We start from the raw sequence: 22,297 nt of genomic DNA on the forward strand, positions 1-22,297 counted from the left end.
CAGCGGAGTCCGGGTAGAGGTTTCCCCTGCAGGGAGGAAATGGCCAGAGTGTGCAGAGCCGCCGGGAGCTGAAGTCCTCTGTCGGGCTTAAGCTCCACCCCCCCCTTATGGCGCCCCATTTAACTCTTAAAAACCTCCAGCGCCATCAGAGCGGGGGGGGGGCAAAGCGAGCAGCGGCCTGGGAGCGGGTGAAGGTGCTGAACCCGCTGTACAGAGCGGGACTAGGCTCCGCCCTCCCTCCCCGATATGGCGCCCATTTCAAATCTTAAAACCTCCAGCGCCATCGGAGCGGGGGGGCCCCGCATCCCCCGCCGGCAAAGCGAGCAGCGAGCCGCGGCCGGGGAGCGGGCGAAGGTACAGAACCCGCTGTGCAGAGCAGGACTAGGCTCCGCCCCCCCGTTATGGCGCCTAACTCAAATTTGCAGAGTGAATTTAAACCTGTAGCGCAACCGTAACGGGGGGGGGGGGGGGGGCAAGCTGGGGGGTGCTGAACCAACTTTACAGAGCGGGAATAAGCTCCGCCTCCTCTATAATGGCGCCGAATTTAAAAATGCCTAGGCGCCTCTTTTTTCTAAATATCAAGTGGCCGACTGGGATCTTGATCTTGTGACCCTGAGTATCAGAGTCCGGTGACTAGCCTTGTGAGCTATAAAAGCTCACTGCCTGCAATATGAGCCGTGCTCGGGGGACGGAGTTCAGAGCTGGGAGCGGGGGGAGCAATTGCACTCACCGCTGTTGCTGTATAAATGCGATTGTGCTGTCTCTGGAAGTCCAGGACTCTGCAGGATGATGGAGTGGCCCCGACACGCGCCACACGCAGCGGTGTCCGGCCACTTATACTCACCGCTGCCCGGATCTTCTGCCGACGGAGCGGCCCCCGACACGCGCCGCACGCAGCGGTGTCCGGCCAGTCTCCGGAAAGCTAGTGTCTCCTTCAGCCGGGGCCCATCCCGAGTCACACGCAGCTGCGATGGGACCCCGCTGGCAGCTCCCGCGGTGCTGACTGGCAGTGGCAGAGCTGCCAGTCTGTGGGAAAGAATAATAAATAAAGAAAATTAAAAAAAATTCTTCAGAGAAGTCCCAAGTGACCAGCTTCCTTGGGCACTAAACTAAGACTGACTTGGAGGGGGGACATAGTAGGGGAGGAGCTAGTCACATGGTTATAAATTTAAAGTGCCAGCTCCCAGTTACTGCCTACTATATCCCCATTGTATCTGCACTCCAGTGGCCCCTAGTGGATGAAGGAGAAATATACAAATTTTTACCCCATAATTACTTTTGCATAATCAAGCAAGGTCAGAAAAATGTTGTCAAATGTGCTTATAGTTCTGCCAATATAAGAAATATATAAGTAAGGATATCAGTAGTAAATTATAGGGATAGGTTGATTATTGGTAGTTGGGATGTCACTACGATTTCCTGCGACAATGTTATAATATCCTGATGCAGTTTTATGTATGAATGCACCTGCATGCAAACAAGATATTATTTTGTAGCACAAGGGTATTTAAAGAAGAGTCAAGTGGAGGCTGCACAGCGTTTTATTGTAATCATGGCCTATACAACGGATGGTATCCAATTAGCTGTGGTAATTTACCAAATTAGCCTAGATACGTTGTACTTATCAGGAATTATGCTTTGGGTACCTCAGGCGATAAGCAGCCATTGGAGCCGCGATAACACATAGGATCGGGATCTTATCCTGGATCCCATGTGTTTCGGACGATAAAAACGACCTATAATTGGACTGCGTAATAATGACAATCAGCTGAAAAAGGATTGCACCTAATAGGATACCGGCCTAAGTGGGAGATGAGGAGAGACATAGGGGGCAGCAGGAAAGGCAAGAATCTAGCTTCTGCTCCAATTCTGTGCAGCTTGAAACAAGGTTCTCACTCCGTGGAAGAAGCAGCTACGAGATTCTTACTGAAAACGAGACAAAAATATTGAACCCTGACTACCGGTAGCTCAGTTAGAAGATCTTTGTTTATCGAATAGGGGCCCAATAATGAAAACAACCTCAAACTCTCACCAAGATAGGTATTATCAGCCTGGTATAGGGATATCACCTCCTGCCAGTCCTGTAGGGAGAAACGTTATGTTAGTTCTGCTTAGTGAAATATTAACATTAGAAAAGTCAATATAAATTGGAAAATGTTCACTGAACCCACTGTAGATTATACAATATTTATTCAACTTTATATGTAAAAAGTTACTTCACTTGAAGTGTGACTGAAGATGGTCACACATGGAGGCGGCCAAATTAGACAATATTCTGTCATTCCGTGCTCAGGAATTTTGTCACAACCTCACAAATGGATTAGTTGATACTGATCCGTACTTTAGGATTGGCTGGGACCCAGAACAGAGGCAAGGGAGGGGGAGGTTATTCAATTGTTATCACCCTCGATCTCCCGTCTAAAGTGATGGGAGACTGCAGGGGGTGATATTCAATTGATGTCCCCTATAGCGTCCATTAGTGTCGGGCTTAGCCGTGAAAAGCAACTAAACTAATAGGCTTGATCGGGAAAAGTACTGTTTGGATCACTTTTCACACATTTCAGCTCGCTACCCCCGGCGAGTGCGAGCTGAAATGCAGACGCCAGCAGCCGATCGCGCCCGAATAGAGCTACATTTGAATAGCTCCATTGGCGCCATCTAGTGGCTGCCGGGCTGAAATACATTTGAATCTCACCCAAGGAGTCTAAACTGCAAAAGATTTTCACCAAGGACCCCCACAAAAGGATTTGGGCTCCACTGTACCTGACAAGCATGTCGTGGCCCTCTGTCTGGGTTCCTTAGTACAGGGCTGGTATGCACTGCTAAAAGAGCTGAGTATTCACAGTGAGGCACAGTAACAGTTATCAGACTGGGATGGGACCAGATAGAATACGGGTACAGAAACAGGCAGGAAACTGACAAGGGACAGAACACAGTGGAACTATGAATCAGGAATAGAAGCACAAGGCTAGGATTCTGGAGTATAGTATGTGAGCCTATACTCTGCCACTGTGTATTGTGTAGAGACTTAATTTTATAGGGTGGAACTTAAAATTGGTGCCAAAACTGACATGTTTTGCGCTACTAGCCTTTTACATTTTAAACAGAGCGGAGAACGCATCCCTGCAGGGGGGGGGTGCGACCGCTTGTTACTGCCGAGAGCAGAGCCACATACAGTAGGTAGTCGGAGAAGACCAGTCTGCCAGAAGAGTTAATGCAGTGGGTTCCAGAAACCACCTGCCCATGGTATTGTCCGATACCCCTGTCAGTATAACACCAGAATTAGTTGGCTTTTCCTGTGCATTTTGTTGTTTGTTTGTCTCTTTGGTTGAGGAAGGCTTCATGGCTTATTGTGTATGTACATTTTCTTCTTTTACAAAAAGGGAAATACTCTGAAGACACCGCACTACGATTCAACAAAGATACGTGTTGGTAAAGTTTAAAACCAGATGGTGCTCATTGATCTACAGTATAAAGACTTTGATCACATTTGTATTTGGAAGTTGAAATTGATTGACTTGTGGATTTTATTCATTTCGCACTATGGTGGTCATTCCGAGTTGTTCGCTCGTTGCCGATTTTCGCTATGCTGCGATTTGTTGCTAAATGCGCATGGTACGCAGAGCGTATGCGATTAGTTATTTTACACAAAACTTAGTAGATCTGCTGGTGTTCCTGCAGCGCTTTTCAGTCGCACTGCTGATTGGTGAGTGATTGACAGGAAAGGGGCGTTTCTGGGTGGTAACTGAGTGTTTTCCGGGAGTGTGCTAAAAAACGCAGGCGTGTCAGGGAAAAACGCGGGAGTGTCTGGAGAAATTGGGGAGTGGCTGGCCGAACGCAGGGCGTGTTTGTGACATCAAACCAGGAACTAAACTGACCGAGCTGATCGCAATCTAGGAGTAGGTCTGGAGCTACTCAGAAACTGCAAGAAAATATTTAGTAGCAGTTCTGCTAATCTTTCGTTCGCTATTCTGCTAAGCTAAGATACACTCCCAGGGGCCTAGCGTTTGCAATGCTGCTAAAAGCAGCTAGCGAGCTAACAACTCGGAATGAGGGCCAATATGCTGAACGTTGAGGCTGTGATTCTGCAATTTGGCAGTGAATGCTATCTATCTTATTGCAATATGCTGTAAAATGCCATGGCTGTGGCTTCTTAATACTACTAACTATACTACCCAAATCAGTCATTAAAACAGGCTCTAAAGCTAGGAGCACATGATCCAATTTCTTCCAACTATTGGGCCAAGCAGATGATAAGTGGTTGATCCGCAGCTGTCAGGTAGTGTGTACCCAGCTTAAGTCTGCTAAAGCTTCTGTTATCCACTGGAGACTATAAATATGGTAGTCCTTATTTTCAACATATCTGTTAATAAATGATAAATTCAGCTATGCTAAAAATATTTTTAGTCTTTTTTCTTGCCCCCCCAGAGCAAGATTTCCAAAATAAAGTTTACGAGACTTGCTCTGGAATGCTGGCAGTAACCCCCTTACCCCCCAAACCAATGACTAAGCAATTGGAAGCGTCCAATTAGCTTAATTAATCCTTAATTACTGTTCTTCTGCATCGCTGTCTTCTTCCTCCACAGGGCTGGTGTAACTGTGTGTGTGTGTGTGTGTGTGTGTGTGTGTGTGTGTGTGTGTGTGTGTGTGTGAGAGAGAGGTCCCTGTGACCTCTTGTCAGGTATATGTGACCCCCCCCCCCTTTCCCATGTGATTGATCCCCTCAGTGTTTGTTCAGAGGCAGCAGCAGGGAGAACTACAACTCCAAAGTAGCTACCTCCTTTTCTCTGACGTCCTAGTGGATGCTGGGGACTCCGTAAGGACCATGGGGAATAGACGGCTCCGCAGGAGACTGGGCACATCTAAGAAAGATTTAGGACTATCTGGTGTGCACTGGCTCCTCCCCCTATGACCCTCCTCCAAGCCTCAGTTAGATTTCTGTGCCCGGCTGAGCTGGATGCACACTAGGGGCTCTCCTGAGCTCCTAGAAGAAAGTATAGTTTAGGTTTTTTATTTTCAGTGAGACCTGCTGGCAACAGGCTCACTGCAACGAGGGACTAAGGGGAGAAGAAGCGAACCTACCTAAGTGCTGGTAGCTTGGGCTTCTTAGGCTACTGGACACCATTAGCTCCAGAGGGATCGAACACAGGACCCGACCTCGTCGTCAGTTCCCGGAGCCGCGCCGCCGTCCCCCTTACAGAGCCAGAAACAAGAAGGTGGTCCGGAAAATCGGCGGCTGAAGACTTCTGTCTTCTCCAAGGTAGCGCACAGCACTGCAGCTGTGCGCCATTGCTCCTCATGCACACCACACACTGCGGTCACTGATGGGTGCAGGGCGCTGGGGGGGGGGGGGGCACCCTGAGCAGCAATAATAACACCTTGGCTGGCAAAACTAACACCATATATAGCCCCAGAGGCTATATAGGTGTATATTAACCCCTGCCAGAAACGATAAAATAGCGGGAGAAAGCCCGCCGAAAAAGGGGCGGAGCCAACTCCCTCAGCACACTGGCGCCATTATTCCCTCACAGCTTCGCTGGAAGGGAGCTCCCTGGCTCTCCCCTGCAGTCCTGCACTACAGAAAGGGTAAAAAAGAGAGGGGGGGCACAATTTAGGCGCAGTATATATATATTATAGGCAGCTATAGGGGAAAACACTCTGTATAGTGATATCCCTGTGTTATATAGCGCCCTGGTGTGTGCTGGCATACTCTCCCTCTGTCTCCCCAAAGGGCTTTGTGGGGTCCTGTCCTCTGTAAGAGCATTCCCTGTGTATCTGCTGTGTGTCGATACTGCTGTGTCGACATGTATGATGAGGATAATGATGTGGAGGCGGAGCAAATGCCTGTGAATGTGATGTCACCCCCTGCGGGGTCGACACCAGTGTGGATGGACTTATGGAAGGAATTACGTGACAGTGTCAGCTCCTTACATAAAAGGTTTGACGACATAGGACAGCCGGCTACTCAGCTTGTGCCTGTCCAAGCGTCTCAAATGTCATCAGGGGCTATAAAACGCCCGCTACCTCAGATGACAGATACAGATGTCGACACGGATACCGACTCCAGTGTCGACGATGATGAGACGAGTGTACCCTCCAATAGATCCACCCGTTATATGATTGAGGCTATGAAAAATGTTTTACACATTTCTGATGATACCCCAGGTACCACAAAAAAGGGTATTATGTTTGGTGAGAAAAAACTACCAGTAGTTTTTCCTGCATCTGACGAATTAAATGAGGTGTGTGAGGAAGCGTGGACTTCCCCAGATAAGAAATTGATCATTTCTAAACGGTTAATGGCTGCGTACCCTTTCCCGCCAGAGGATAGGTCACGCTGGGAAACACCCCCTAGGGTAGATAAAGCATTGACACGCTTATCAAAGAAGGTGGCACTACCGTCTCCGGATACGGCCGCCCTAAAAGAACCTGCTGATAGAAAGCTGGAAAGTACCCTAAAAGCTATATACACACACACTGGCATTATATTGAGACCCGCTATTGCATCAGCTTGGATGTGCAGTGCTGCTGCTGCGTGGTCAGACTCCCTGTCGGAAAACATTGATACCATGGATAGGGACAATATTTTGCTAACGATTGACCATATAAAAGACGCGGTCTTATACACGCGTGATGCACAGAGGGATATTTGCCGGCTGGCATCAAAAATAAGCGCTATGTCCATTGCCGCCAGACGGGGGTTATGGACTAGGCAATGGTCAGGTGATGCCGACTCCAAGCGGCACATGGAAGTTTTACCCTATAAAGGGGCGGAACTTTTTGGGGAAGGTCTTTCAGACCTCGTTTCCACAGCTACTGCTGGGAAATCTACTTTTTTGCCACAGGCTACCCCACAGCAAAAGAAAGCACCGTATTATCAGGTACAGTCCTTTCGGCCCCAGAAAAATAAGCGGGCTAGAGGCTCATCCTTTCTGCCGAGGGGCAGAGGAAGGGGGAAAAAGCTGCAGCACACAGCTAGTTCCCAGGAGCAGAAGTCCTCCCCTGCGTCCGGTAAGTCCACAGCATGACGCTGGGGCTGCTCAGGCGGAATCGGGAACGGTGGGGGCACATCTCAGGTTTTTCAGCACACAGTGGGCTCTCTCCCAAGTGGATCCCTGGGTCCTTCAAGTAGTATCTCAGGGGTACAGGCTGGAATTCGAGACGTCTCCCCCCCGCCGTTTCCTAAAATCTGCCTTGCCGGCAACTCCCTCTGCCAGGGAGGCAGTGTTGGTGGCTATTCAAAAACTGTATTCACAGAAAGTGATCGTCAAGGTACCCCTCCTTCAGCAAGGAAAGGGTTACTACTCCACAATGTTTGTGGTACCGAAACCGGACGGTTCGGTGAGACCCATCTTAAATTTAAAAACCTTGAACACTTATATCAAAAGGTTCAAGTTCAAGATGGAATCGCTCAGGGCGGTTATTGCGAGCCTGGAGGAGGGGGATTACATGGTATCCCTGGACATCAAGGAGGCGTACCTGCATGTCCCCATTTACCCTCCGCACCAGGAGTACCTCAGGATTTGTGGTACAGGACTGTCACTATCAGTTCCAGACGCTGCCGTTCGGGTTATCCACGGCACCGAGGGTCTTTACCAAGGTAATGGCCGAAATGATGATACTCCTTCGCAAGAAGGGAGTTTTAATTATCCCGTACTTGGACGATCTCCTGATAAAGGCGAGGTCCAAAGAACAGTTGATAGTGGGGGTGGCACTTTCTCAGGAAGTGCTACAACAGCACGGCTGGATTCTAAACATTCCAAAGTCACAGCTGGTCCCGACGACACGTCTTCTGTTCCTGGGAATGATTCTGGACACAGACCAGAAAAGAGTGTTTCTTCTACTGGAAAAAGCCGAGGAATTGTCATCTCTGGTCAGAGACATTCTAAAACCAGGAAAAGTGTCGGTACATCAATGCACACGAGTCCTGGGAAAAATGGTAGCTTCGTACGAAGCAATTCCATTCGGAAGGTTCCACGCAAGGACGTTCCAGTGGGACCTGTTGGACAAATGGTCCGGGTCCCATCTCCAGATGCAACAGCGGATAACCCTATCGGCCAGAACCAGGGTGTCGCTGCTGTGGTGGCTGCAGAGGGCTCATCTACTAGAGGGCCGCAGATTCGGAATACAGGACTGGGTCCTGGTGACCACGGATGCCAGCCTTCGGGGCTGGGGGGCAGTCACAAAGGGAAGAAATTTCCAAGGACTGTGGTCAAAATCAGGAGATTTCTCTTCACATAAATATCCTGGAGCTAAGGGCCATTTACAATGCCCTAAGCCAGGCAAGACCCCTGCTTCAAAACCAGCCGGTACTGATCCAGTCAGACAACATCACGGCGGTCGCCCATGTAAACAGACAGGGCGGCACGAGAAGCAGGATGGCGATGGCAGAAGCCACAAGGATTCTCAGATGGGCAGAGAATCATGTGTTAGCACTGACGGCAGTGTTCATTCCGGGAGTGGACAACTGGGAAGCAGACTTCCTCAGCAGGCACAACCTCCACCCGGGAGAATGGGGACTTCATCCAGAAGTCTTCCAAATGCTAGTCAACCGGTGGGAAAAAACCACAGGTAGACATGATGGCGTCCTGCCTCAACAAGAAGTTGAAAAGATATTGCGCCCGGTCAAGAGACCCTCAGGCGATAGCGGTGGACGCTCTAGTGACACCAGGGGTGTACCAGTCGGTTTATGTGTTTCCTCCTCTACCTCTCATACCCAAGGTACTGAGAATAATAAGAAGGCGAGGAGTGAAAACCATACTCGTAGTTCCGGATTGGCCAAGAAGAGCTTGGTACCCGGAACTTCAAGAGATGCTTACAGAGGACCCTTGGCCTCTGCCGCTCAGACAAGACCTGCTGCAGCAGGGACCCTGTCTGTTCCAAGACTTACCGCGGCTGCGTTTGACGGCATGGCGGTTGAACACCGGATCCTGAAGGAAAAGGGTATTCCGGAGGAAGTCATCCCTACCCTGATCAAAGCCAGGAAGGATGTCACCGCAAGACATTATCACCGCATTTGGCGAAAATATGCTGCTTGGTGTGAGGCCATGAAGGCCCCGACGGAGGAATTTCAACTGTGTCGATTCCTGCACTTCCTGCAAGCAGGGGTGACGTTGGGCCTCAAATTGGGGTCCATAAAGGTCCAGATTTCGGCTCTGTCGATTTTCTTCCAAAAAGAACTGGCTTCACTGCCCGAAGTTCAGACTTTTGTCAAAGGAGTACTGCATATTCAGCCTCCTTTTGTGCCCCCAGTGGCACCTTGGGATCTCAATGTGGTTTTGGCATTCCTGAAATCACATTGGTTCGAACCACTTAAGACTGTGGATTTAAAATATCTCACGTGGAAAGTGGTCATGCTGTTGGCCTTGGCGTCGGCCAGGCGGGTTTCAGAATTGGCGGCTTTGTCTTGTAAAAGCCCTTATCTGATTTTCCATATGGATAGGGCAGAATTGAGGACGCGTCCTCAGTTTCTCCCAAAGGTGGTCTCAGCTTTTCACTTGAACCAACCTATTGTGGTGCCTGCGGCTACTAGGGACTTGGAGGATTCCAAGTTGCTGGACGTAGTCAGGGCCCTAAAAATTTATATTTCCAGGACGGCTGGAGTCAGAAAGACTGACTCGCTGTTTATCCTGTATGCACCCACCAAGCTGGGTGCTCCTGCCTCTAAGCAGTCTATTGCGCGCTGGATTTGTAGCACTATTCAGCTGGCGCATTCTGCGGTAGGCTTACCGCAGCCTAAATCTGTAAAAGCCCATTCCACACGGAAGGTGGGCTCATCTTGGGCGGCTGCCCGAGGGGTCTCGGCTTTACAACTTTGCCGAGCAGCTACTTGGTCGGGGGCAAACACGTTTGCAAAATTCTACAAATTTGATACCCTGGCTGAGGAGGACCTGGAATTCTCTCATTCGGTGCTGCAGAGTCATCCGCACTCTCCCGCCCGTTTGGGAGCTTTGGTATAATCCCCATGGTCCTTACGGAGTCCCCAGCATCCACTAAGACGTCAGAGAAAATAAGATTTAATCACCGGTAAATCTATTTCTCGTAGTCCGTAGTGGATGCTGGGCGCCCATCCCAAGTGCGGATTGTCTGCAATACCTGTACATAGTTATTGTTACAAAAATCGGGTTTTGTTGTGAGCCATCTCTTCAGAGGCTCCATTTTGTTGTCATACTGTTAACCGGGGTTCCTATCACGTGTTATATGGTGTGATTGGTGTGGCTGGTATGAGTCTTACCCGGGATTCAAAAATCCTTCCTTATTGTGTCAGCTCTTCCGGGCACAGTTCCTAACTGAGGCTTGGAGGAGGGTCATAGGGGGAGGAGCCAGTGCACACCAGATAGTCCTAAATCTTTCTTAGATGTGCCCAGTCTCCTGCGGAGCCGTCTATTCCCCATGGTCCTTACGGAGTCCCCAGCATCCACTATGGACTACGAGAAATAGATTTACCGGTGAGTAAAATCTTATTTTTTTCCTTGCCCTGCAGGGATTTTCGCAGCAAAAAAACACCTGCAGCCACTTTAATTTTTTTTTAGATAACACAGGTATTGGGAGCATGTATAACCGCGGTAATCAAAATTTCACGCAAGGTCCACAAGGTTTTTGGGGGCAAAAACCTTGCCCCTAATTGGATACCTCCCACTGAGTAAAAAAAAAAAAAATTCAATATTTTGTTCATTATTTTATTTATTTTATTATTTTATTTTATATATTTGAGCATCATTCTACATTTGTCATTATTAGTTGACATATACTGTATTCACTTAATTGTGCTAGTAATTTTGGGATAACACACTAAGCGCTCCTTTTTTTTATATTGCTAGTTTTCTTTTAGAAGAACAATGAACATCATTTAATTGGCACTTAGGGTATAGGTAAAAAAAAATAAGAATTTACTTACCGATAATTCTATTTCTCATAGTCCGTAGTGGATGCTGGGAACTCCGTAAGGACCATGGGGAATAGCGGCTCCGCAGGAGACTGGGCACAAATAGAAAGCTTTAGTACTACCTGGTGTGCACTGGCTCCTCCCCCTATGACCCTCCTCCAAGCCTCAGTTAGGATACTGTGCCCGGACGAGCGTACACAATAAGGAAGGATTTTGAATCCCGGGTAAGACTCATACCAGCCACACCAATCACACCGTATAACTTGTGATCTGAACCCAGTTAACAGTATGATAAACAGAGGAGCCTCTAGAAAAGATGGCTCACTACAACAATAACCCGATTTAGTTAACAATAACTATGTACAAGTATTGCAGACAATCCGCACTTGGGATGGGCGCCCAGCATCCACTACGGACTATGAGAAATAGAATTATCGGTAAGTCAATTCTTATTTTCTCTGACGTCCTAGTGGATGCTGGGAACTCCGTAAGGACCATGGGGATTATACCAAAGCTCCCAAACGGGCGGGAGAGTGCGGATGACTCTGCAGCACCGAATGAGAGAACTCCAGGCCCTCCTCAGCCAGGGTATCAAATTTGTAGAATTTAGCAAACGTGTTTGCCCCTGACCAAGTAGCTGCTCGGCAAAGTTGTAAAGCCGAGACCCCTCGGCGGCCGCCCAAGATGAGCCCACTTTCCGTGTGGAATGGGCTTTTACAGATTTTGGCTGTGGCAGGCCTGCCACAGAATGTGCAAGTTGAATTGTACTACAAATCCAACGAGCAATAGTCTGCTTAGAAGCAGGAGCACCCAGCTTGTTGGGTGCATACAGGATAAACAGCGAGTCAGATTTTCTGACTCCAGCCGTCCTGGAAACGTATATTTTCAGGGCCCTGACTACGTCCAGCAACTTGGAGTCCTCCAAGTCCCTAGTAGCCGCAGGTACCACAATAGGTTGGTTCACATGAAAACTGCTACCACCTTAGGAAGGAATTGAGAACGAGTCCTCAATTCCGCCTTATCCATATAAAATACAGATAAGAGCTTTTGACAAAGCCGCCAATTTTGATACACGCCTGGCCGACGCCAAGGCCCACAGCATGAACACTTTCCACGTGAGGTATTATAGCTCCACGGATTTAAGTGGCTCAACTCAATGCGACTTCAGGAAATCCAACACTACGTTGAGATCCCACGGTGCCACTGGAGGCACAAACGGGGGCTGACTATGCAGCACTCCCTTAACAAAAATCTGAACTTCAGGCAGTGAAGCCAGTTCTATTTTGGAAGAAATTCGATAGAGCCGAAATCAGGACCTTAATGGAACCCAATTTTAGGCCCATAGTCACCTCCGACTTGTTGGAAGTGCAGAAATTAACCTAGCTGAAATTCCTCCTTTGGGGCAGTACTGGCCTCACAGCACGCAACATATTTCCGCCATATGCGGTGATAATGGTTTGCGTTCACTTCTTTCCCCGCTTTAAATAGCGTAGGGATAACTTCCTCCGGAATGCCTTTTTCCTTCAGGATCCGGCGTTCAACCGCCATGCCGTCAAATGCAGCCGCGGTAAGTCTTGGAACAGACAGGGCCCCTGCTGCAGCAGGTCCTGTCTGAGCTGCAGAGGCCATGGGTCCTCTGAGATCATTTCTTGGAGTTCTGGGTACCAAGCTCTTCTTGGCCCCCCGGAACAATGAGTATAGTTCTTATTCCTCTCCTTCTTATTATTCTCATTACCCTGGGTATGAGAGGCAGAGAAGGGAACACATACACCGACTGGTACACCCACGGTGTTACCAGAGCGTCCACAGCTATCGCCTGAGGGTCCCTTGACCTGGCGCAATATATTTGTAGCTTTTTGTTGAGGCGGGACGCCCTCCTGTCCACCTGTGGCCTTTCCCCACGGTGTACAATCATTTGGAAAACTTCTGGATGAAGTCCCCACTCTCCCGGGTGGAGGTTATATCTGCTGAGAAAGTCTGCTTCTCAGTTGTCCACTCCAGGAATGAACACTGCTGACAGTGCTAACACATGATTTTCCGCTCATCGGCGAATCCTTGTGGCTTCTGTCATCGCCATCCTGCTTCTTGTGCCGCCCTGTCGGTTTACATGAGCGACTGCCGTGATGTTGTCTGACTGGATTAGCACCGGCCGGTGTTGAAGCAGGGGTCTAGCCTGACTTATGGCATTGTAAATGGCCCATAGTTCCAGAACATTTATGTGTAGGGAAGTCTCCTGACTTTTCCATAGGCCTTGGAAGTTTCTTCCCTGTGTGACTGCCCCCCAGCCTATGAGCACTCTGCAGTCACCACCACAGCGATACCCTGGCCCTTGGAGACAGGGTTATCCGCCGATGCATCTGAGGATGCGACCCGGACCACTTGTCCAACAGATCCCTTGCATGGGAATTGACGAATGGAAATTCTTCGTAAGAAGCTACCATCTTTTCCAAGGCTCGCGTGCATTGATGCACCGATACCTGTATTTGTATTAGGAGGTCTCCGTCTAGAGACGCCAACTCCTTGGACTTCTCCTCCGGGAGAAACCCATTTTAACCTGTTCTGTGTGCAGAACCATATCCAGGAACAGTATACGCGTCGTAGGAACCAGCTGCGACTTTGGAATATTCAGAATCCAGCCGTGCTGTTGTAGCACTTCCCGAGATAGTGCTATTCCGACGAACAACTGCTTCCTGGACCTCGCCTTTATAAGGAGATCGTCCAAGTACGGAATAAGTACTTCGGCCATTACCTTGGTAAATACCCTCAGTGCCGGGGACAGACCAACGGCAACGTCTGGAATTGGTAATGACAATCCTGTACCACAATTTTGAGGTACACCTGGTGAAGAGGGTAAATAGGGACATGCAGGTAAGTATCCTTGATGTCCAGTGATACCCTGAAATTTTCCAGGCTTGCAATAATCGCCCTGAGCGATTCCATTTTGAACTTGAACCTTCGTATATAAGTGTTCAAGGATTACAATTTTTTTTTTTTAAATTCAATAGTTTTTATTAGATTTTCAAAGTAAACATTGACAACTTACACAAACACAACTAACAATTACATACACACACATAAAGCGTATGAACAGCAGTACATATATGATATTGATAAAGCATCGAGTGAATATATTGTCTCGTAAATCACATAGTCACAGATTATCGGCGTCTGAAAGTAACAATCCATAAACATATCACTTCCGATATATACAGAAGCATTGCAGAAGAGGCACAACATTACCTAATATAACACAGCATGGCCGGCCGCGAGGGTATCCACCCCCACAAAGTTCCTCCATAAAATAAGGAGAGAAATACTCATCTATACTTTATCTATCCTTGAAATATCTAGAATCTATCCACCTGCCCCAGATCATGGACAATTTCCTTTCTACCTTCCTCGCCAGGAACACAAATTTTTCGTGTGCGATAGTTTCGTTGACCAGGGATATCCAGGCTTTCAGCGCCGGGGCCTCCCCTGCCAGCCACATCCGGGCTATACAGACCCTAGCTAAAGCACATAGATTGGTAACATATCGCCTGCTAGGCGGGTCTAAAGCCTCTTCATCCACAATCAGCAGCGTACACAGTGCAGGCGTACATACGGAGACGGGAACACCCGTATCACATATGACACGTATAACAGCCATCCAGAACCGAGACACGCCAGGGCATACCCATAGGAGATGCCAGAAGTCGGCACCCACAGCTCCGCATTTGGGGCACCATGAGCCATGAGACCCCCCAATATGTGCCAGCCTCACCGGGGTCATATACACTCTATGCAGAATGTATAATTGTATTTGCTGGTATCTAACAGAGGAAGTGGAGATCCGATGGGCTCCCATAGCAGTACTCCATGCATCGTCTGATAACATACCCACATCAGTGTCCCACTTGCCCCGGAGAACAGCCAGAGGGTCCATATGATACACCTGGAGAATGCGACTATATATCTTAGAAACCTGGTGTCCCGAGTCCAGCGTTTGCAACATTAATTTGACCGGGGAGTCAATGAGGGCCGGAGGGCCATTTGGAAATTGGGCAGCCAAAGCGTGTCTCAGCTGAAGGAATCTAAAAAAGAACCCCGAGGGGATATTATGTGCACGTTGAAGTTGTTGAAAAGAGGTAAGGGTCCCTTCACTATACAGTTGTCCTAGAGAATGCACACCCCAATTACCCCAAACCTCCCGAACCTGGAGCTGACACAGCTCTGGCAACCCGTAAGCATTTTCCAGTGGGGTATCAGGATCGACACCGTGGCCGCGCATCGCAGAGTGCACCAGCCTCCATATTAGGATGGATTGTTTAATTAATGGCATTGTGGACATTTTGACGCTACCACAAAGGAGTAGCTGTAATGGGGAGCCCCCGGGATAATCATGGTGCAGCATCAGCGAGTGCAAGGCCAGGGCATCAAAGTCAGTAACCCACTCCCAAACATACGTCAGCTGCGCCGCATAATAGTAGAAACGAAAATTGGGTAGAGCCAAACCCCCCATTTCACGTGCCCTGGTCAGAGTATCCAATTTCAAACGTGCCCGCTTACTAGCCCACACCAGGGAGGAGAGTAACCCATTTATTTGTTTAAAAAAATCTTCTGCGGAATATAAATGGGAGAGTGTTGCAGGACATATAGAAGTTTGGGCTGGAAAACCATTTTTACCATATTAACCCTCCCTGTGACCGTTAAAGGTAATTTTCCCCATGCCTTCACCCGACCACGAAGATATGTTATTTGTGGGTCAATATTTAGGGAGGAGAATGTTTGAGGGTCATTAGACACCCAAATGCCCAGATATTTGAAGGAGTCCACCCAACGCAGCGGAAGAGCCACCAACGGGGAGGCAGGAACCGCGCCCTGGAGTGGGATAATGGAGGATTTCTCCCAATTAATCAGGAGCCCAGAGTATCGCCCGAACCCAGCAATAATTTCCAGAATCCTAGGCATAGACTCAGCATAGTGACTCACAAACAGCAAGACGTCATCAGCGTATAAGGCCACCCTGTCCTCACGGGCACCCACCTTAAAACCAGAGATCCCAGCATCCGCCCTCAGAAGGCACGCAAGGGGTTCAATGGCCATAGCAAACAGAGTAGGGGACAGTGGGCAGCCCTGACGTGTACCTCTAGATAAGGGGAAGGAGTGAGATACAAAGCCATTAACCGCTACCCTCGCCGAAGGAGAGGAATACATCAATCGAACATATTGAATAAAGTTTGGGCCTATACCGAATCTACTCATAACTTCCCACAGATAGGCCCACTCCACCGAGTAAAAAGCCTTAGCGGCATCCAATGAGACGACTATGGAGGAGGTGGGGTCCTCGTGGGGGAGTTGTAGATGGGTAAACAGACGTCTAAGGTTAATGGAGGTCGATTTATTGGGCATAAACCCCGTCTGGTCCGGGTGTATGATGTGAGAGATAACGGAGTTTAATCTGCCCGCCAGTACTTTAGCCACGATTTTTATATCCGTTGGTAAGAGGGATATAGGGCGGTAGGACTCAACTTTCTTAAGATCCTTGTCAGGTTTGGGCAAGACCACAATCACTGCCTCCGCCATAGATGGGGGGAGAGACTCCTGCGCAAAAATCTGGCCATATAACTCAAGTAGTCGGGGGACAAAGAAATCCAGGTGGTGCCTATATACCTCAGAAGGTATTCCATCTAAGCCCGAGGCTTTACCACTAGGGGAGGCCTTAATAGCAGCCATAATTTCATCGGAAGATATAGGTGCCTCTAATAGGTCACAGGCCTCGCTAGAAAGGGTGGGAAAACAAATACTGTCTAGATACTCATTTAGTTGCGACTGAGTGCATTCCATTTTAGATTCGTACAGACGGCTATAATAGGATACAAATTCAGCAGCTATCTGTGGGGTCTGAGTCAGGGATACGCCATCAGAGTTCACTATCTCAACCACCACATTATTAGGTCTGTCCCCCCGGGCCAAGGAGGCCAGGTATGACCCCGGCCTGTCCCCAGTAGCGTAAAAAGCATGTGATGAGAAAAGAAGTCTATGCTGAGTCTTCTCCATTAGATAATCCCTCCAGTCCCTCTGAGCCGATAACCAGGCCAACCTAGAGCTGTCTAAGGAATCCTGTAAGTACTGCAATTCTGCAGCGACACTCTGGGCCTCCAACTCCGCCTCCCGTCGCTTATAGAAGGCCTTCAAACTGGATACTCGCTTAATCAAACTCCCCCGCATAAAGGCTTTAAACGTGTCCCATAAAGTAGAGATAGCCGTTTCGGCACTGTTCAAATCAAAGAATTCCCGCCATGCGGCCACCAGGTCAGAACCGTCCCCCATATGAACGAGCCAAAATGGGTTAAATTTCCATACAGCTTGGCCCCTAGAGCAATTAAGGTCTAAAGTGAGGGTCACAGGGGAGTGGTCTGATATACCCCTGGTCTCATATCTAATACTACCAACCCGGGGAACCATGTCACTCGAGAGGAGGGCCAGGTCAATCCTGGAGAACGAAGAATGGGAGTGAGAGAAACAGGAGTATTGTTTAAGAGACGGGTGTCTCAGTCTCCAAGGATCGACCAGGCCCAACCCCGACACCACATTTGCAAAAGTGGATTTCCCAGGACGTAGAACAGGTGAAGACGCAGAGAGCCTATCCATCTCCGCATCTAGCACATTATTGAAATCCCCGAGGCAAATAACCGATATCCCAGGGTATGAGGCCATAAACCCAGCAACTTTCTTAAGAACATCAGGAGAGTAGGGAGGAGGCACATAAACAGCTAGAAGGAGGACTGGGACATAAGAGAGTCTACATTTCAAAAACACATATCTCCCCCATGGGTCCGTCTGCATAGATTCCAGCACAAAGGGGACGGTCCGCTTAATAAGGACTGAAACCCCACGAGAGGCTGAAGTGTGCATGGAGTGGTATGCCCATCCCACCCATGGCCTTTTTAGTGAAAGAATCTTACTCCCCACCAGGTGTGTTTCCATAAGGCAAATAACATCAGCGGCATAGCTTTTGAGCTGTCTGAGTACCAGGGACCTCTTAACTCTATCATTGAGCCCCCGTACATTCCACGCCAGCACTTTAATCCCCGTCATACTGCATTCTAGGTAAAATTAATGTAACACCTCGCGGCCAGCCATTTCCGCCACGCGCAGATTCAGTTACCAGACACCAATACCTCAGTAGTACAGCCACAGACCTTATCCATTCACATTGTACACTTCCATACAAACAGTAACTACAACCCAAAACGTTACCCCACCCCCCTCCCTGTATACCACCCCCAACATGCAGCATACTTGGATCCCAAAACTGAATACAAACACTTAAAAAATCAAAAAGAAACAAAACCTTGTGGCACCATGAGCTGGTGCAAACGTTCCTTAATCAGGGCCAAGAATATAATGACTCTCGGGCGAAATAGAGATAGCCTCCAGCCACCAACCATCGCCCCCCCGAAAAAAGGAGGGGAAATCATAAAAATTCCACCCCCTAGGTCTTTCGATACCCAGAATAAAACAGTCACGGATATCAAGAGCCAGACATATCAACCCAGAAATATAACCCCCCCCCCTCCCCCTTTAAAGAAAAATACCCGCCGACAATAGGAAAAGTTCAATAGCATACCCAGGATATCAGAATAAGCAAGCGAGTAATCATATACCCTGTCTTAACTGTGGGAACATAATAGCAGGGATACAGTGGACCCCCTCATCTATCACCCACCCCCTCATCTCACAAAAGGGAAAAAAAAAAAAATTAGATACAATTTTTATAGTTAACATATATAAAGCTATCATACTAAATGACCACACATGAAATAATCAGCATTAGAGTCAGGCCGGAGATTCACGAATCTGCAAGGGCACGCCTTGCTGGGAATCGCCTGTCCAGCCAGACCATGGCTTCCCGAGGAGTTGTGAAGAATCTTGTTTCCCCATCAGCCACCACCCGCAGCTTGGACGGGAAAAGCATGGCATATGGTAGGTCACGTTCACGGAGTCTCCTCTTGACCGGCAGGAACTGAGCCCTTTCCTTTTGCACCTCCACTGCAAAATCCGGGAATACTGATATAGGTGACCCATTCCATTTTAGCGGGCCCTTAGTACGAGCCAGCCTCAGCACAGCGTCCCGGTCCCGGAAGTGGAGGAACTTAGCAATAAAGGTGCGGGGTGGAGCCCCTGGAGGCAGCGGGCGCATCGGAACTCTGTGGGCCCGTTCGACGGTGAAGTATGGCGAAAATTCCTCAGATCCAAAGGCATCTCGGAGCCATTTTACAAGGAACTCTTCAGGAGCCGATCCCTCTTCCTTCTCGGGCAGACCAATGAACCGGACATTATTACGCCGCAGACGCCCCTCCATGTCTGTCAGCTTTTTGCGCACATCTGTCATCTGAGATTCCAAAGCATTGGTGCGACGACCCAGCGGGCCAACAGAGTCTTCAACATTAGATATACGGGTCTCAGCCTCTCCCACTCTCTCTCTCACCCTCTGAAGGTCCTGATGAATAATGGAGAGATCGGATTGTACTTGCCCAATTTTATCCGATAGGCGCGCCTCACTGGCAGTCACCGCATCCAGTATTCTCTGCAGTGCGGCATCCGGAGGGTCAGAAGAGGCAGAACTGTACGCAGGGGATGGAGGCGATGCCTCAGGTCTTACAGTCTCTCCCCTCCGCTGCTGCGGGCCGGGGTCACGAACAAATTTATCCATTGCTCCCGTAGATGCGCCAGTCTGGCGACCTTTCACCATTTTAGACAGCAGGTTGGTGGTCCCTCTGGTCTGCAAGATAAATCACAACAATTGCAGGCGAGGAGGGGCGTCCCCACCACCACCCTATACACCGGCCACTAGGTGCAAAAATGTATGTAGATATGTATATGTATAAATAAGCAACAGAGCCAAAGTCCCCAGAGTTAATGCAAAGTGTCCACCCAAGCAGGGATATAGGGACTGCCACCCCCAAACAGTTCTGTGGGATATAGAGGATCAGCAACCTCCAGACGCAGCAGGAGAACTCGTACCGCAAGTGAGTCGGGCTGGGTTAATGAGCCAGGGGAGGGACGCAGGCGAAGAGGGTGTATGCAATCCAATCAATTCCCAGCCAGCCCAGCCGATATTCCAGGTGGCAACTCTCCCCACTTTAATCCATATTCGCCCCACGTACCTAATTCCAGCGTGGCTGGGGGCACATAGCAGCAGGGGGTCCAGGAAACAGGCGCTCCCCAGGGAAGCAGTTGTTGGTGTGCGTAATGGCCACCCTCCCCTCCTGACTTCACTCCCAGCGTTGAGGCAGCGAAGTCCGTGCTGGCTGCAGCGGGCGGCGGCGGGTAGCGGGAGCCGCACTTCCGGTTCCCGGCTCAGCGCGAGTCCGCCTCGGCACAACGGTGCAGGCAGCCCCGCAGACAGGACTCCCCGTGGTCGCAGTAGGAGGTAGACGGACGGGGCAGCAAGGAGAGCCTGGCGCCCCCGTCGCTCCGGTGTTCGGCTGGTCACAGCGGGCGGCGGCGGGGAGAGGGGAGCAGAAGCCGGACTTCCGGCTAGCACACGATGCTGCAGTCCCAGTGTATATCAGGGCCCACAGGCTCTAGCAACCCCGCAGACAGAGGTAACAGGCTGAAATTCTTCCCAGGGGGGGGCAGGAAAGACTCACACCCCTATGGCCCCAATAACAGACCCAGGGGGGGATTGCAGGATATATAGCAGGATGATATGGCTGGAGAGCTGCACTATGCTAGTGCTACTCCATGCCCGTCCAGGCCACGCCCCCCCAAGGATTTCAATTTTAGAATGGGTCTCACCGAACCGTCTGGTTTCGGTACCACAACATTTTGGAATAGTAACCCCGGCCTTGTTGAAGGAGGGGTACCTTGATTTCACCTGCTGGAAGTACAGCTTGTGAATTTCCGCCAGTACTACCTTTCCGAGGGCAGCAGGCAAGGCTGATGTGAAGGCAACGGCGAGGGGGAGTCGTCTCGAACTCCAGCCTGTATCCCTGTGATACTACTTGCAGAACCTAGGGATCCACCTGTGGGCAAGCCCACTGGTCCCTGCAGTTCCCGAGACGCGCCCCCACCGCACCTGTCTCCACCTGTGGAGCCCCAGCGTCATGCGGTGGACTCAGAGGAAGCGAGGGAAGAGATCTGATCCTGGGAACTGGCTGACTGGTGCAGCTTTTTCCTTCTTCCCTTGTCTCTGTGTAGAAAGGAAGCGCCTTTGACCCGCTTGCTTTTCTGAAGCCGAAAGGACTGTACCTGAAAATACGGTGCTTTCTTAGGCTTTTGTGAGGAAACCTGAGGTAAAAATTTTTCTTCCCAGCTGTTGCTGTGGATACGAGGTCTCAGAGACCATCCCCAAACAATTCCTCACCCTTATAAGGCAGAATCTCCATGTGCCTTTTAAATGCAGCATCACCTGTCCACTGCCAGGTTTCTAATACCCTCCTGGCAGAATGGACATTGCATTAATTTTGGATGCCAGCCGGCAAATATCCCTCTGTGCATCCTTTATATATATGACAACGTCTTAAATATGCTCAATGTTAGCAAAACATTATCCCTGTCTTAGCTATTATCTGACAGGGTATCAGACCACGTTGCAGCAGCACTATTTATGCTGAGGTAATAGCAGGCTTCAGTGTATAACCTGAGTGTGTAATTACAGACTTCAGGATCGCCTCCTGCTTTTTATCAGCAGGTTCCTTCAAGGTGGCCGTATCCTAAGACGGCAGTGCCACCTTTTGACAAACGTGTGAGCGCCTTATCCACCCCAAGGGATATCTCCCAACGTGACCTATCCTCTGGCGGGAAAGGGTACGCCATCAGTAACTTTTTAGAAATCACCAGTTTCTTATCGGGGGAAACCACGCTTCTTTACACACTTCATTCATTCATCTGATGGGGGAACAAAACACTGGCTGCTTTTTCTCCCCAAAAATAAAACCCCTTTTATGTGGTACTTGGGTTCATGTCAGAAATGCGTAACACATTTTTCATTGCCGAGATCATGTAACGGATGTTCCTAGTGGATTGTGTATATGTCTCAACCTCGTCGACACTGGAGTCAGACTCCGTGTCGACATCTGTGTCTGCCATCTGAGGTAACGGGCGTTGTTTGAGCCCTTGATGGCCTTTGAGACGCCTGGGCAGGCGCGGACTGAGCAGCCGGCTGTCCCACAGCTGTTACGTCATCCAGCCTTTTATGTAAGGAGTTGACACTGTCGGTTAATATCTTCCACCTATCCATCCACTCTGGTGTCGGCCCCACAGGGGGCGACATCCCATTTATCGGCCTCCGCTCCGCCTCCACGTATCCAACATGTCGACACAGCCGTACCGACACACAGCACACACACCGGGAATGCTCTGATAGAGGACAGGACCCCACTAGCCCTTTGGGGAGACAGAGGGAGAGTATGCCAGCACACA

The 22,297-nt window shown here is 49.4% G+C and overlaps 1 protein-coding gene across 4 annotated transcripts in view; it reads right to left on the bottom strand.

Annotated features, from left to right (window-relative positions):
- Positions 1-22,297, bottom strand: part of CDK5RAP3 (CDK5 regulatory subunit associated protein 3) — a 123,084-nt gene that overhangs the window by 76,990 nt on the left and 23,797 nt on the right. For all 4 annotated transcript variants that reach the window (XM_063959627.1, XM_063959626.1, XM_063959625.1 and 1 more), the window contains one exon: positions 2,033-2,081. In XM_063959627.1, the coding sequence (XP_063815697.1) occupies positions 2,033-2,081 (49 nt within the window). The remainder of the gene's footprint in view (positions 1-2,032; positions 2,082-22,297) is intronic.

This window comes from Pseudophryne corroboree, chromosome 3, assembly GCF_028390025.1.
Source record: "Pseudophryne corroboree isolate aPseCor3 chromosome 3, aPseCor3.hap2, whole genome shotgun sequence".
Classification (NCBI taxonomy): Eukaryota; Metazoa; Chordata; class Amphibia; order Anura; family Myobatrachidae; genus Pseudophryne; species Pseudophryne corroboree.